At 35.3% G+C, this 17,050-nt stretch overlaps 1 protein-coding gene across 1 annotated transcript in view; it reads left to right on the top strand.

Moving 5' to 3' along the window:
• The window catches only part of MALRD1 (MAM and LDL receptor class A domain containing 1), a 283,169-nt gene that overhangs the window by 60,864 nt on the left and 205,255 nt on the right, over positions 1-17,050 (top strand). The window contains exons 14-17 of the mRNA XM_075746327.1: positions 5,687-5,839; positions 5,987-6,092; positions 7,356-7,723; positions 9,404-9,816. Of these exons, the coding sequence (XP_075602442.1) occupies positions 5,687-5,839; positions 5,987-6,092; positions 7,356-7,723; positions 9,404-9,816 (1,040 nt within the window). The remainder of the gene's footprint in view (positions 1-5,686; positions 5,840-5,986; positions 6,093-7,355; positions 7,724-9,403; positions 9,817-17,050) is intronic.

Below are 17,050 nucleotides of genomic sequence, written 5' to 3' on the forward strand. Positions count from 1 at the left end.
ACCCATTACCCCTTGTCCTGTCGCTACACTCCCTCATAAACAGTCCCTCACCATCTTTCCTGTAGGCCCCTTCAGGTACTGGTAAGCCGCAATGAGATCTCCCCCGAGCCTTCTTTTCTCCAGGCTGAACAATCCCAACTCTCTCAGCCTGTCCTCACAGGAGAGGTGCTCCAGCCCTCTGATCAGCTTCGTGGCCCTCCTCTGGACTCACTCCAACAGCTCCATGTCTCTCCTGTACTGAGGCCCCCAGAGCTGGACTGATTAGGATCAGTTTCTGGAAGTTAAAGGTGGAAGAGCTGGGACTAAAATGCCATGTACAGTGATAGAAAACCATCTTTGCCTGTGAAGATCAAGGAATGGCTACAGAGGCTGCATTGCTCAAGTTTCCTGGTATGGGAGAGAAGTAGCCAGGGGGCTGGAGGAAGCCAGGGCACAAGGGACAAGGCTGCTGTGGGGGAAAGATTAAGACCAGCTGATCAAAGAGCCAGTGATACATTGTCAGGAGAGATAACAATAATGAAAGATAAAAAAATTGGTAAGAGAATAAAACAAGGAGAGAATGTGAATGATGAATATGGATGTGGAGCAGTGATGCTTTGGGAGGGATCAGTATAAAGTGTGGCAGTAAGCGGCCAGGCAAAGAGATGAGGACCGGATGAGGAAAGACAGTGAGGATTTCCAACTTTCCCCTGAGACTAGGACTGAGATAAGGGATCAAAGACGAGCTGTTGTGGAACAGGTAAGGGGAAATAGGCTGTGGAAAGGAAGAGCATTGAAGAAAGAGCAAGAACAATTTTCTTCTGGAGACCGCACGCACTTTCAGAATTTCTATAGAACCCAGAAGCCAGGAAGCTAACTTTTCTACTTCTGTCAGCAAATTTTTTGCGGAAAAAAAAAAAATCTTGTTTTATAGTTACTCCAATCTACTTTCTTTCAAATTATGCACTGTGACAACAAATATTGCATGAGGTCCAGTGGCAGAGGACTACAGGGTAAATAACAAGATGGCCTGAATAATGACCATCATATCTTATTTTTGTTTAGTTCAATAAAAACAGGAACTTTCCCCTTTAGTTATACAGAAGGAGCATTCTAATGGATGTAGAAAGCCAAGCACTTGATTGTTAAAGAATGCTTAAATTTCTCTTATTTTATTTCACCTGGACCTGGGTATCCAACATCCTAAATCACCAGGTTACTGTGTTTAAGAAATTTAATTCTCTTCAGACTTCATTAACATTTTTTAATGGAAGAGAAATTTGGACCAAATCTGCTAAATTTCCAGTGGAAATGTCAAACAAGTGTAATTTGCTTATTTTGGAGGCTTTTATTATTTTAGGACTATTTCCCATATCAATACACTATAATGACTCACATTCAGAACCTGAGAAGCATTTGCAAATGACAGTATCATATGAACCAAGATATTTCCAGAAGATATCAGATCTAATAAACCAGCATTTTTGGACACTATTTCACTTTAAAATGTTGTTATGGAACCCCCTTTAGTTAGATGATTGCATATCTGCCTCACTGCACAGAATGGACTGTCACCAAAACTGGAGCTGTGTAATGAAGATTATTTTCATATCATTATTTAGAAAATGAAATTTTAGCAATTCGATGTAACAGTAAAGTTATTTTTCCGGGCAATACTTAGGTTAGATACAGGGTTGATTAGGGTTGTGTTTGCACCCACAGAATTCCTTTCCCCTCCCTCCACGAAAATCTGAATTTTTGCAAGTCCTGCAGCTAAATTAGTGTCAGGAGACATGTAGTACGGTTAGCTTGTTAAAAATGTAGGTGCACAGTGAAATCACAGATTTATTTATAACAGAATCTTTTCCCTCTGCATATTTCGCCTGTCTTCTATGTGAAACTCTTCCTTATTTCATAAGAGATATACACTTGTGTTTTATGTATGAGTCATGTTTGTCTATGTTTGAAAAAGCCCACGTGACTGAAATCACAAGTAGTTCTGTTGCAATTTCCTGGCTATTGAAATGAATTTTCCAACAGAAATTAGCAGTAGAAGAAAATGTTCTGGAGTGCTTTGTTTCCTGTAGCCGTCCGTAGAGGAGACTGCATATCTGTCTGTCCTAAATGATTGTCAGATTTAAACTATGATTTTATGTATATCAGAATATGATCATGCAAATTAGGTTTACCATTCAATTTTTTTACTCTAAACCTTTATATGGAAGTAGTTTTTTGTGGGTTTTTTGTTTTGTTTTGTTTTGTTTTCAAAATTGTAACAAATAATATATGGGAATAGAAAGTGAGGGAAGGGGAAACTCTGCGATTTTGTAAAGATCAAACTTATTCGATCTTCAGATAGCGACTTGTCTTTTGTCTTTTTTTCTACTTAGCTTTGCTTAATACTGATGAACTTTTGCAATTAGGTTTTTTATTGAGATCTATTCAGATTTTTACTGTAGAAATTAAACCCGTGGACCTACAAAGTACAGTGTTGTTTGAGTGTGTATGTATCATGACGTTAGCAAATAGTAGCTGTGACAGAAAATATAAATATAGGAAGGCAGATGTAATACTTTTCAGTGTTGTTTGTATTATAAAGGGGGAAAATAACTTACTAGGATGAGTATGTCCAGAGTTAAACTGATTTTGATTCCTAGATTTGAAGATTGTCTTTTTTTATGACATCTAGCTATGATCCTAAATTGATCTTAAAATTAAAATGATTTTTTAAAAAAAGTTTAAAGTCTATTGGCTTATTATGGTCTTTTTAATCAGCTTTTAAGTAAAAGAAAAAGTTGTAAGCCAGTAATGAACATGATATCAGCTCACTTGTATTTTTTTTTATATCAGGCTTTTCTCAGAACATTGCATTCAGTATAAACATACATGTGCCAAGAGACAGGGAGAAATTTTGGGGGGATGTAGAAACTGATGAACTTGCAGTCTTGCAGAAATGCTAATATCTTAAACATTTGTTTTTAAATACTCTTTTCAGCAAGATTTTTTCTTAAATTCTTGTTAGGTGTCGTTCAGTTTGCAGAGAAGCTGCACATCTGATTTGTGAAAGCCTTTGAGTGAAGCTCCTCAAAACAGAAAAGGGTAAAATCACTTTGCATAAGAACGCAAATTCAAGAAGAAATCTATAGTTTTGTCGTAGCAAGTCAGCTCAGAGAAAACTAAACCTGCTGAAGATGTAAAGGCAGCTTTCTCAAAACAGTGATAAAGCCAACTGTCCTGGAATGCTATGGTCACAGTATCACTCTGGTACCTTCATGATTATTGAGAGAGCTTGTTAAAATGATGCTAAAAGTGGCAGCAAAGAGAAATATATCCATACAGGTGGCATGGGTACTATTAGAAGTAAAAAAAACATCAAACAAATAGCTGAAGAAATGTCCAAATGAAAAAAGTAGAAAAAAATCACAAATTTTGGTGCTTTAAATGTCAAAACACAGTAAGGATGACAAAAAAAAAAAGTTTAACAAAAATTAGCAATAAATTTCTTAAACACATGAGGAGCAGAAACCTGGCGCAGTCTGTAGGGTCACTTGATGGTTAGAATATAAAGAGAATACGTAAGAAAATAAGAAGTAGGGGAAAGGCAGAAAACAAAGTACTAGGAGAGAAGGCAGATTAGTTTGTGTGTGTTCACTGTGAAAGAAACTACAGAGGTACCCAAGCAACAGACTTTCTTTCTGGATAATCTCTCTGAAACAGAAGTGCCAGTCAAAGAGGTTATTGGACAATTAGGTAATTGAAGTGTTATCAAGCATCAAGAACCAAGTGCATTTCACCCAGGCTCTACCAGCTTTCTCTGTTCTTGTACCTTCCCTAGGCCTTAAAGAGTTGGCTTGAGATTTAGTTTCAGGGTTATTTTATTTCAATGTATTCATCCATGCTAAAGTTAAATGTATGGTCTGATGCATCCAGCTTTTTATGCTTTGTCTCTGTTACAACTTACAGATGCAAGAAGTCTGGGTTCAGACTTAACAGTTTTATCTTGTTTATTTGCCTCTTTTGGTGTAATCATCTGTGTCCAAGGTTTGTCATATTTCTTGTTGCTGTTCTCCTGGGTATATGGGACAGTTTCTTCTATCAAGCAAAACACAAATCAGAAATAGCTCTCCATATTCCCTTACTGTTATATTCTGTCAGTGGATTCTCAGTCATTTCCATCAAGCCTAGGTCCTTGAATCTTTGTACTTTTATCTTCATTTTATTCTCTTAAAACATTTTATTAAAATTTTTCTTCCTTCTCTTTTTTTTGTCACATTTGATCTACATCATTTTACCATTGATATTTCTGACCCACATGCACCATATGTATAGCAGACTCATACTTTCTTTGATTTCTTGAATGTTATTTGGCCTTCCATATTTGTGGAATGTTTTGGTTTGGGGGATTTTTGGTTGGCTGGTTGGGGGTATTTGTTTGGGTTTTTTTTGGTTTTTTTTTTTTTTAAGCAGCATTTATAACAGTGCATTTCTATGTGCTTTGCTTAATAATCCACAAAATCTTGTCTTTTTAGAAGCCCTAATCAACAATAATACTAATTTGCCTGGTTAATAATTTTTTTCATTCTTTCTGATAAATGATGTATAACAATGTGACACAGTTCTTAAAGAAGAACAAAAAGAAAACAAACAAACAAACAAAACCAAACTCACATATGTTAAACTTAAACATTTATGCAATCCTGTTTTCCAAGAGACTTCATTTCATTCTGAAATGTGTGTTTCCTATATGGCCCCTGGAAGTTGTGATAAGATGTTAGAAATAATGATAGAATTCTGACAGTCATGTCAATTTTTTTTTAATTTATTCTGTGTATATAATTAGTAAATTATTGCTTAAAAAATCTTGAAGTAATTTTCTTAATATTTTCCGTTAAAAGCCTGTTATAATTACAGAAATCAAAAATATCATGTTGTGATTTAACAAGGACCTTTTAAAGTGCAGAAGAGGAAAAAGTGATGTTTCTTCATTGTAACAGAATAAATATTTGTCAATTTACATTCGTTCATACATGACACCCTTCCACTCCTTCCTTTCCTTTATTTTGTGTTATATACATTTTCTAAAACATCACTGCTATTTTAAATGAAGAATTGAAGAATGCAGCTGAATATGTCTTTCAAATCTTTTTCACTGCAGTAGTTTGCGTTTCAGAGATTTCCCTCTTTTACCAATAACATAGTGTCTCAGTAATGCCTGATATTTAGCTTGATTCCTATTATAACTAGAGGAAGGGTGGTGTTATCATTAGCATACTTGCTGAGATTGAGGAAATAAGGGATTTGATCTCTGGCTCCAACATAGATTCCCTAAAAGGTTTTGCAGAAGGCTTGTTACTGCTCTGTGTGCTCTGTGCTCCTGTTTTGTAACATGAGGATTGCGAGGTCTGTTTTCACCGCCTCCTCGCCTGCTCTGTGTGCTTTGGCTGCAGTGCCTTTAGAGGGAAAGACTTATTTTCCTGAATACATTGCATATAATGATGGCTCGGTTGTTCCTGTGGCACTGCTGTTTTACCTGACTCTTATAAAATAAATATCCCATGTGGTCCTATGCCTGCGCATGCCCCTTTCCTAGACTTCTTTCTAGAATATCAGTGACATCTTAGGAACATTTTATTTCCTTTTCATAGTGCAAAGCTTGTTTAGTAATGTTATGTACAGAGATAAATTAAAATGTCTCTCTGCATTTCAGCTGCTGTATGTGACTTTGAAAGAGAGAGCTGTGGTTGGATTGAAACTGCAAATGCAGATGACTTTGACTGGGTAAGAAGTTCCAGTAGTGCTCTTGCACCTCCTTTCCAGAAGCAAGCTCCTCCACGGGATCACACCTGCAACAAATCCGAAGGTAAGACAATCCAGGCCTAGAAACAGAGAAGTGGAATATATATACCTGCCCTTTAACCAGATTTTAAGTGGAGGCCATGAATACTTTAAAAACCCTTAGAAACACTTCCTTCAGCCTGAAAAGTTGTTTTCTGTTTTATTTTGATAGGTCATTTTATGTTCATTCTGCAAAACAGCAGCAGCATTTCACAAGTAGCTCGGCTACGAAGCCCAGAGTTCAGGCAAACTGGATCAAATTGCACATTGTCCTTTTGGTATGAAATAATTTAGATTTAAGATTCATGGAACATGTCACATTGCTTCTCTTGGACTTAAATGGAGGTCATAGTTTGCAATAGACACACCTTCCACTGAAGTATTATTTCTGTCTGTTCTTCAATCTTATAGTCTTCATCATGAACAATATGCAGAAATATTGTGCACTTGGAGAACAGAACTGAAACATGGGATGGCTTTATTATCAGGCTTTGAGCAAAGTTATATTAAAGGATTGTGTCTGCATATACATAGACAAATACCACAGTCGTTTTGCTGACATTTCTACTTCAGTTAAGTAAATTTGAAAATGTTGTGGAATTTTGTTCAAGAACAGAAAACCATCCAAAAATGTAGTAGCTCCTTGAGTCACCTACAGTATCCAAAATTAGTTTGTATCATCTTTAAGTGAAAGCTCCAGTGCAAGAATTGGAGCTTTGTTTCCAATCCTTTTATATACATAGAAAAAAAAAACCAAAACCCCAACCTTTCAGTTATTGTCTTGTCTCAGTCTTTGTGCAATCTTGTCAAAGACGGACAGAAAATATAAACTGTGATAATTTGTTCACTAAGGTTAAAAGTAGTGATACTGTTTAAATAAATGTTTGTCCTGACTTTGATATTATAAAGTGCAGTTTTTCTCAGTAATGTCAAATACCTTTGCCACAGAAAGACAAAATGTCTTTTTATCAAAGAGTCAAGACTCGAAGTTGGAGTATAGGTCTAGAAATTACAAGTTGTTGGTTCTGTTCCTGGTTCTGTTCCCAGTTTTGTTGTTCAATTGCTCACCTTAGTATATATGACTCTTAAATGCTTTGAGACCCTCGAAAAATGCTGTAAAAATGCGAAATGTTAACAGTAACTAACATAGATAGAAGGTGTGCTTTTGCATTCAGTAAGCGTTCTGTTTTTCCTTCTTGAAACTTTACAATTATGGATTGAATTAAATTTATAAAAAACATATTTTGCATCTGAGTGAGCAGTGTTCATTGCTTAATATCAAAGTAAATTTGCCTCTCCAGTTGTTGGTTATAATTTCACAAAGTATGCTTCTTCTCTCTTAATCTTCAATTCTTGAAATGAGCCTTAGACTGATACAGCAACCTATCCTACTGTCATGAAAAAAGTGGACTGAATTAAAGATAAACTGGAAGGAGGCACTGTGGACTTCCTATATTTCACAGAGCTATGACAGAAATGCCATTATACTTGACATTGTCCATTCTCATCATTTGCACCCTTAACTTTTTTTATCATTTTAGGTATTACAATTACGGACAGTCAGTTGGAGCAGCAGAGATGCAATTGCTTGTGGATGGGCTGAAACAGCCTACTGTCCTTTGGAGGGCATATTACAACGAAGGAGATCAATGGTTGAAGGCAGTCATTCAGCTTGGACGCCTTCCACATGCTTTCCAATTATCACTTGATAAAATCAGCCTGGGTTTTTATGACGGCGTCTCAGCAATTGATGATATTGCATTTGAAAATTGTGCTCTTCCACCTCCAGCATTAAGTTGTGAAGGTCCTAGTCGTTTCTGGTGCAGAGACACAAAAGCGTGTATTGACAGTTTATTGGTCTGTGATCTTGTGGACAACTGTGGGGATGGATCAGATGAAGACAATTGTAGTAAGTACTTTCCATTATTGCTTATTTTATATCGAACCAAAATTTACTTGCCAAATTCATCCCTGGAGTAAAAAGCACAGTACTGTTACAGCCAGTGATGATTCCACTGAATAGAGTTACTGATGAAACAGACTCCGAAAAAATTTAACTTAAATTCATATGATGAGTTACACCTGAGGGTAAATGTAATTCAATCTCCTTTATTCAAACAACTTATATGTCTTTAACTTTTATAAAACACACACATACATTGCAAGTTTATTTTAAAAGAGAGAATTCAGTCTGCCAGTTGATTTGGGTTAACATGCTGTCTTTGATTATGCTGGTGGAAGTAGAGTGGAGGACGTATATGGACTGAGAGGAGTGTATGTCTTATAACTCTTTCTACCTAGAAAACATTAAAATATCTGTTCTGGAAGATATTAATCATGCTGGGAATAGTTGTCCCTTCTAAGGAGAGAACTTGTAAGAACTGAGAAAACCTATGGGTCATTCACATTTTTGACATTCACCTTGCAGTGCTGAAGGGTGCTGTTGATGATTTTCTCCCTGAAGCATGTATTCATCAATTTTAAGAACTTAAGAACATTAATATAAAATAAAATTAACTAGCAGTTGCTTTATCACATCCTGAGGTAACTAAATTATGCACATCACAATGACTTTGAGTCACAGGGGACACCTTATATGCTTGAGGGGAGACAAGCCTACACTGATATTTGCTGAATATCAACTTAAAACTGACCTGAATTTAAAAGAAAGTGAAGACTTTCCATCCTGTCTCAGTTTTCCCACTTGTAAAATGCCTATCATCTTCTTTATAACCCATTTTGAGGTCTATAGTAAGAAAGCACTATATGACTTGCGGTTTTAAACATCATAAAAAACAACAACCTAATTAAAAAAAAAAATTGGCTATTATGTCAGTTACTGTTTATGAAAAGCAGATGCAAAGATGCAAGTTCTCCACCTCTGAAACACCTTTTATTTTTTTTTACATTAGAAGTAATTGGTCTAATCAGTATATTTTCCTTTGGTGTCAAATAATAAAGTGCATTATGTTATAAATGTCTCTCCTGAATTTATCTTTGATAAAGCTATCAAGCTACTATTATTGAGGATAATAAATATCTGAAAACCGACCCATTTTTAGGACTACTTCTGTCATGCAGAAACATATTAGGTCACTTATTACACATACTTACAAGACTATATCCTGTTGTTTATTTCATCCAATTAACCTCAGTTTTAAATCCTTTACTCAGATAAATTTTAGTTAAAGAACTTTGTATGCTTTAATTATAAAAATACACAAATTTAATACTGTGAATAATGAAATGTTCTTCACAGTTCTGTTTATTTAATAAATTAATTATGTACAGTTTGCCAGGTATATATTGAAAGAAGAGGTAATTAAGTAATGTTTTTGGCGAGGGTTGGTTGGTTTTGAGTGTTGGGTTGTTTTTTTTTCTTTCTCTAGGCAAGTGTATATTTATTCTTCAGAGGTGAATTTTTGTAAGGAGAAGAAGATATGTGTTTTTATCTATATTGGAAAGAAATTTTTGCAAGGCAACAAAGACTTTTTTTTTCATTAGGTTAGAAATTTGATGACAGTATATTAAAGCATGATGACCTTTTGATACTGCTTTCACTTGACAGTCTGTTCTGTTTACATTTCAGACCCTGACCTCCAGTGCAACTTTGAAAATGGGCTGTGCAACTGGGAGCAGGACGTTGAGGATGACTTTGACTGGATCAGAATACAGGGTCCAACCCCCACGGTTAATACAGGCCCATTGAAGGATCACACGACTGGCACAGCCAGGGGACACTACCTCTACATGGAATCCTCCGAGCCACACCTATTCCAAGATAAAGCAATTTTGCTTAGTCCTCTCTTCAACCCTTCTGACAACGGAACCTGCATTTTCCGCTTCCATTATCATATGTTTGGAAAGCAAGTTTACAAGCTGTCAGTCTTCCAGAGAACTGTGAGTAATACCAAGGGATGGCTGTTGTGGTACAAGTTTGGAAATCAAGGAAACAGATGGATCAGACAGACACTTTACATCAGCAGCTATAAGCCGTTTCAGGTATGATCCTTCTAGGTTGCAAAGTGCTTATTTGCTGCCTTGTTAAACACTGTGAGTATATAAATGTCTGCAATCTCAAAGCTATTTGTAACTGTCTGATCAAATTGACTTTAAAATACATTTCTGGGGTTTTTTTGAGGAAATATGTCTGAAATACTTATTTTTTGTGGGATTTACTTTTCCCCTAAAACACATGACTATAATGTTTTTAATAGGATCATGGGGTATTTAAAGTAGATGCTATTTTTGTTTTTCAAGCATGTGGTGAAACAAACTTCTCTGAATCTGCTACAGAACAGCTTGGCAAAATTTTGATTCATTCATGAAAAAAAGGATTATTAAAAGGAATGTCCTTTACTATGCCTTACTTTTCCACAGTTACATGTCAATCTTTCATTATATTATGTCAGAAAAAAAATCAGTTCAAAATGTTTGGGTGCAAGGCTAGGCCAAAAGTCAAATATCATCTGGAGAAAGGTATGAAAACAGTAAGTTACAGCTACAAATCTTGGTTTATTTTCCTCCCTTTTTAAAATTGTGTATGTCGTTTACCTTTCTTTATGTGTGATCTGTTCATTCCGGTCGGGTTAATGAAACTGCAGGTTTATTAGAGGAGACATTAGTACACTTGACTGCCAACTAGTCATAAAATTAACTTAAAAATCTCCAAAACATATTATAAAAAGAAACACTTTCCTTTTAAATCTGATGTAATGCAACATTTTCTGTAGGTTGTCCCACATTTATTTCCCAAAAGATTATTTTTAGGTGGAGAGAAGTTCTATCCTCTTTGGAGTAAAAGACCTTAATATTACTGTGATTGCATGGAGGCATCTGGAAAGAGGGTGCTCATTTTTCATCAAGACCCTTTGTAGAAATGTAAAGGAGTATCAACATAATACTAACAAGGTGTGGGTTGTTTTTTTGGGGGGGTTGTTTTGGTTTTGGTTTTGGGTTTTTTTTCCCAAGTAAGAAAACATATCCTGTGCCTGATAGTTTGTCTAGAGAACTATAAACCCACGTGTCCTACATTTGCCCCCCTGAGCATTAGGAAGGTCTGTTGAGTAACTGAAAATATTTTTACTATGTTAGTGTAAAAAGTTAGGGCTTTCTATTGTGCTTAGCCAGGGAATGGAAAGATCTTATATCCTTTTGATGTTTTGTTTTTCATAGTCATTTTTGAGGGGCATGAGGTGTAAGGTATCATTTGATAGCTTGTTATGAAGAAAGAGTTCAGGATCTGATGGTCATTATTGTGTATGGCATTTCTCTTGATGGAGCTTGCTGTGTCACAACCTACAACCCTTCAAACCTCAGAACTTTTGAAGAGAACAAGTTGTTGTTCTGTTGCTAATAAGTTGTCAAGTGCTGACCTCTTTCCACTCTTTCTTTTAAGTGCGTAGTGTTTGGATACTTCCAGGGCTAAAGACGTGCGAGGGGAAAGGTCTTCGGACCCTGTTACCACTTTTTCTCCGAAGCCATATTTCTACCAAGCTCTGTACTATAACAGCCTCTCAATTAGGTTTGGGCTGTCTACTGACTGGGTAACAGTATTAAAGTTGTAGTTCTATGTTTACTATATTGTGTACCTCACACTTTAGAAAGTTAGTGGTTCAGTGTTTCCACACCACATACTTAAAGTCTTGTAAGTCAGCTCCATGGCTCCAAGGAAATGTATAGATTCACTTGAGAATGGATTTTTTTTCCCCTTGAAAGTCTAAAAATAAGATAGAACTTTTTGATAATCTTCTGATCAAAATACATGTCTTGACATCCTAATCTCCTTCTTCATCTCTAGCCAGAGCATCTCATCAGCTGTTTTAGGCTTTTCAGAGATTCCTGGAGAACAGAAAACTTTAGAACCTAAGACCAAAGATGGCCTAAGTCTTTGCAACACAGACCATTTTTTCTCTTCTAAATGTAAGCAATGATCATATATCAGAGATAGCTGATATCAGGTCTTCCTCTTCCCTCCCTATGCAACTCTGTTACTTGTTTACCACATTCCAGGAAAGAATCACTACGAAGAGTAAATCTCTTAAATGCACATTTTCAGTTTATTTACTAGCATGGGAAGGCAACTTTGGGACCATATAAACAATTGTGCCTAAATACTAACTACTAGGAAGAGGAGAACTCAGCCAGAAATTCAAAGCAGTAATGAAAGATACTTGAGGACATCTGGAAAGCCAGATTCCCTTATGAAAGTTTGGAATTCTATAGATATGAAACTGTATGGCCTCCAATTGAATGCTCTGGCAGAAACCCAATGGGAACAGCACATGAAGACTTCCTTTGCTCACACCAGGTCCCACTAAACCTCAGAATCCTGAATTTCTCAGGAAGGCTTCATTCTAGCTGCCATCAAACCGTGGCTGAAGTTTGTTGCTGTTCCATCAGATGTTTTACATCAGAATGTTAAATGTGACATCAGTGAGTGGAACAGGAATAGCTGGATGAAAGGAATGCAGTTCTCTGAGCCAAAATTAAGCATTTATCTCAAATGCTAATACTGACAAGTAACAAATCTGGTCTAAAATACACATGCTTATAAAAATTTTGCAGCTTTAGTGATCTTGAGTTTACCTTTGAATTCAGAACTTGTATGACACAGAAATCTGTGGATTTAATAACCTGCAAGAAATTATACTAATTTCTATTTTTTGTAAAAATTTCAGGTTAAGAATATATTCCTATTCAAGATATTCCTTTCTACTATATGAGACATCTGTTTCAACATGAAAAATGATAGGCTGTTGAATGTACTTGTCTCTTTAGTTGATCTACATTTATTTTAATCTCCCTGAGAAGTTTACTTACATGTCTTTTTCTTAAAAGTACATTTGAAAAGGTAGTAAAACAACAATCTGTCCATGGTAGCCTACTTACATTGATGATGAATAGTGTTTGCTTTTATATTGCTTGAATAATCATAATATCTGAAATGGTTTCTGCTCAGAAGAAAGTGCAAAGATTCTATTTTAACATGTTAGATAAATGTAGCTGTCTTAGCTTGCTCTATTCATGCAAATTTCTGTGGCTACAGAAAAAGAAAATGGTGGTATTATGTGAACAATGGCAAAATTCTGTATTTCAATTCTTTTGGGCAATGTAGTCTCCTTTTAGTCATGATATAAATCACATATTTGCCATGTCCATCATACACCATCTAAGGAAGTTTTATTATATTCCAAACCATATTATTAAAAAATAAAAATAAAAATTTACCTTTACCCCAATCCAATTCACTTTTTCCTCATCTGTAATATGTATATCTCTGTAATAAAGATGGTTACAGATCTTTGATAGTCCAAAGCATAAGTAATACATAAAGGAGTCTAATATTCTGTGATGATTTTATAATGATCTGTCTAGATTTTTTAAGTTGGGTAGTATGAAATTTAAAAATGCAAATACACTCCTTAAGTACATGATTAATTATTAATGCTATATTGATATAATTACTAAAAACTTAGTATTTTGAGTATCATATGTAAAACCTTGTATCTCCCTTCAAATATAAAACTTTCTCCCTTTAAGTGTGAAAAACAAGGACCAAAACCAGAAGATAAATAAATAAAATTTCTTGAAAAATACTAGCTTATGGAAGCTTATATGCAAAATAAAATTGCAATTAAGTAGATAAAAATGCATTTGGTATTTTCCTATTTTACAAGTGGTTAAGAAAAGTAAACAACCAAATCCACTGTAATAATTTTACTTGTATTATCAATTAGGTATTAGCTTAGAAAGTAATGGAATATTGATTGAAAATTAGAATGATATATTTGCTATGAATATAGAATAGTGCTATTTTCTACAAACACAAATACAAGTCACCCTTCTTTCTCTAGCTACTATTTTTAGTACCTCTTGTGCTATTTTTATGTTCTCCTCAGTGTAGAATCCAAACTGTTTGTATTTTAAGGACCTAGTTCTGAAACATGTATGGCTGAGTATATTGATAATGTTGCAAATTAGATTTCTCAAGCTCCTGAGCAGTATTTTAAATCAACCAGATATAATGGTCTGCAATATGACCAAACATGGGAAGGCAGACAGCTGAAGCAGAGGATCCCTTTCCTGTTGATTCCTACATTGCTATTTGTACCTTTGACACTCTAACACTCTGTTTTCAGGTAGTGGTTGCACCATTTCTTGCTCATGATTTAAAAAGAAGACAATTTTGTACATTTAAAAGTTTTGTCAGTTTGGGGAAAAAACACTTCCTATCCTGAAACTGACCTCTGTTTTGTTAAAGCAAAATGTGACTTGTGTTTTTGCATTCTTCTGATGTTCTGAATACCCCCATCTCTGATTCAGGCTGAGCTATCAAAGCATAAGCACTGACCAGTCCTATTTCAGATGTTCTCACATAAAGGACTTTGATATTGGCATTTTATTGTGGGTTGTAAAAGTATCAAAAACAATTAACTTAGCTATCTTCTAAAATCCTTTTTTTATTTCATTTGGTGTGGTGCGAGTTGTCTCTTGCAGCATCTGCAAGGTAGAAATGTTCAATATGACTGTAGTTACAGCTCGTGTGTGTGTGTGTGTAAATCCTAGAATCCCTAGGGATTCTTACATGCCATCTCCCTTTTAAGTTCCTCAGGTCATAGGATCTGATGTTATAGACACCCGGTGCTGAACTGGGAGGTATTCCCTGTTACAATCACCGAGCATCATTTCTAGATCAGATAGTGGGAAACATCTTTGAGAATCACTAGGGTCCTGCTACCCTTGCAGACATGAAGCAATGAAAGCCAGTCAGCCTTTGCTACTACACGATATTCACCGAGTGACACATTACAAGTATCATCAGTACCAACTTAGACAGACAGCCACCTTGGAAGTTTTACCCCTAACAGCTGTTAGCTGTCTGTTGAAGAGAAAGCCCTGGGTCACTTCCAAAGAAATCCCTAATACAATTCATATATTTCACAATACTTTAGATGAAAGAGAAAATTAGTTCTGAAAATATTTTCTAAGGTAGTCATAGCCCTAATAATGTATTATTTGTGATCTGTGACAATATCGTAAAATATAATATCAGTTGTTCAAATGGGAAGGGTGAAGTGTTAGTCATAATTAGTTCTGACACATAAATCCTCAAGTATACCTCTTGAACGGTGCTAAATCAAGAACTGACTTTATTTTTCAGCAGCCAAACTTGTCTAAAGACAGATAAGAATCTAAAGGAAGTTTTCTACATTTCTGAGACACTGCATTAAGGTGATTGTTTTGTCTTTTAATACATTCATTTAAATCTTCATTTTTCATCTTTTCATTTCTTTTATGGAGATATAGGGCATATTATAGCTTTTCTTACAAAGATTTTAAAATTCAAAGGCAAACTAGCTCACTCTCAAGGCATTTTATTTTCAGTTACTCTTATCTTTTAGCCATAGAATTGGTTGTGGAGGCGCACAGTTACAGATGAGATTTTAATCTTGACTATAGGGTTGTGTTAGGTTTTCCCTAATTATACCCAGCCACTTCTTGTGTCATGGTTTTGACATAAGATCAGTTTGGTATCAAATACAGGTGTAGTAAACATCATACATTATTTGCATCCAGGCTCTTACCATTCATCTAAAAAGACAGGAAGGAGTAAGAAATGTGTTTAAGGTATGACCAGGTAAATGATCACAAACACATAGACAGTATCTACTTTCTTGCCCTCTACTCCCTCCCTTTTCATTCCTCAGTGAGATGAGATAGTGATTCTTCTTTGGGGATTCTAACGATCTGCTCTGTAATGAGTGAAACAGGATCACAAAGCTCACTCTTTGGCTATTTCTGCAATTCTAGCTGTTTCTTGCTATTACTTTCCTGAGAAGAGAGCAGATTGATCTACACACCCCATCCCCGAACCATTTCTGTAATGAAAAACTCAGGATTCTAGTGGAAAATGGATTTTTTTGCATAATTCTACTTTACAAACTATTTTTAAAGTGGTTTTGAGTTCTATTACAAACAAAAGGTCTGTGCTATGGCAAATTGTGAGGTTTCAGAAATTAATATTTTTATTTCATGCATGTCTAGTGGTGATTGATAATTACATTTCATACATGAATAATATAGCAGGACTTGTTATAGTAGGCTAATTTGTATCAATTTAAGAAAAGATAATGACTTTCTAGGCTTCCTTATCAGCTCGAATATCCTTGAAATAAGACAATTTCAAATTTAATTTCCTACATAACAAGCATCAGAGCTATTGAAATTACAGGTTCTAGATCCCATGTCACATTTCACAGCACCTCTGAGAGAAATTTTCTGTGGGGTTTGCAGTGTAAATACTTTTGTAGATCGGCTCATCTGTGGGAGTTTTTCAGTCTCGTCTTAACTGATAAGTGTCGGGTTGAAATTCTGGATTTATACTGGTGTACTCCAGAAAATGGAGCTGACCAAACTTAGCCATATTCCACTTCTCGCATACAGCGTTGCTGGAAGAGTGTGCATAGCTTTTTATTGTCCCAAAGAGAAGTACTGTTTCCTAGTGTGAAAAGCAATGTGAGGAGTTCATGTTTCAGCCTGTTACAGTTGTAGATCAGCACATGTAGCTAGGACTTATCCTTATCGTGCACAGTGTTCTTAGAAGGAAACTGGTTCTGAACAGTGTGTGCTCTTTCTTCTAGATACCCTAAGAAAAAAAAAATCAAAATAATTGTGTATTTGCCCTTATGTTAGGGACATTAACCTGGGGGGGGGGGGGGAAGAAAAGAAAAGAAAAGAAAAGGAAAGAAAAGGAAAGAAAAGGAAAGAAAAGGAAAGAAAAGAAAAGAAAAGAAAAGAAAAGAAAAGAAAAGAAAAGAAAAGAAAAGAAAAGAAAAGAAAAGAAAAGAAAAGAAAAGAAAAGAAAAGAAAAGAAAAGAAAAGAAAAGAAAAGAAAAGAAAAGAAAAGAAAAGAAAAGAAAAGAAAAGAAAAGAAAAGAAAAGAAAAGAAAAGAAAGAAAAAATAAGAAGTAGAAATGTTTGATCCTTTCTAGAATACTTGGGTAAAGAGTGTTCCTCTTAGAAAGAGAGATGGTGGAGATGTAACAGAGAAACATCAAACCAACAGTGTCATAGAGAAACTGCATACAGAATGGTCATTAATGATGTCTCTGAATACAGAGAATTAGAGATATGCTGTGAAATTATTAGGCAACACAATCAAAACAAAAGAAAATACTATTTTAGGATGGACTGTTGTACAGTTCATTGCCAAGGGATATTTTGGGTACAAGGA

The sequence above is a fragment of the Balearica regulorum genome, chromosome 2 (assembly GCF_011004875.1).
Source record: "Balearica regulorum gibbericeps isolate bBalReg1 chromosome 2, bBalReg1.pri, whole genome shotgun sequence".
NCBI classification, from domain to species: domain Eukaryota; kingdom Metazoa; phylum Chordata; class Aves; order Gruiformes; family Gruidae; genus Balearica; species Balearica regulorum.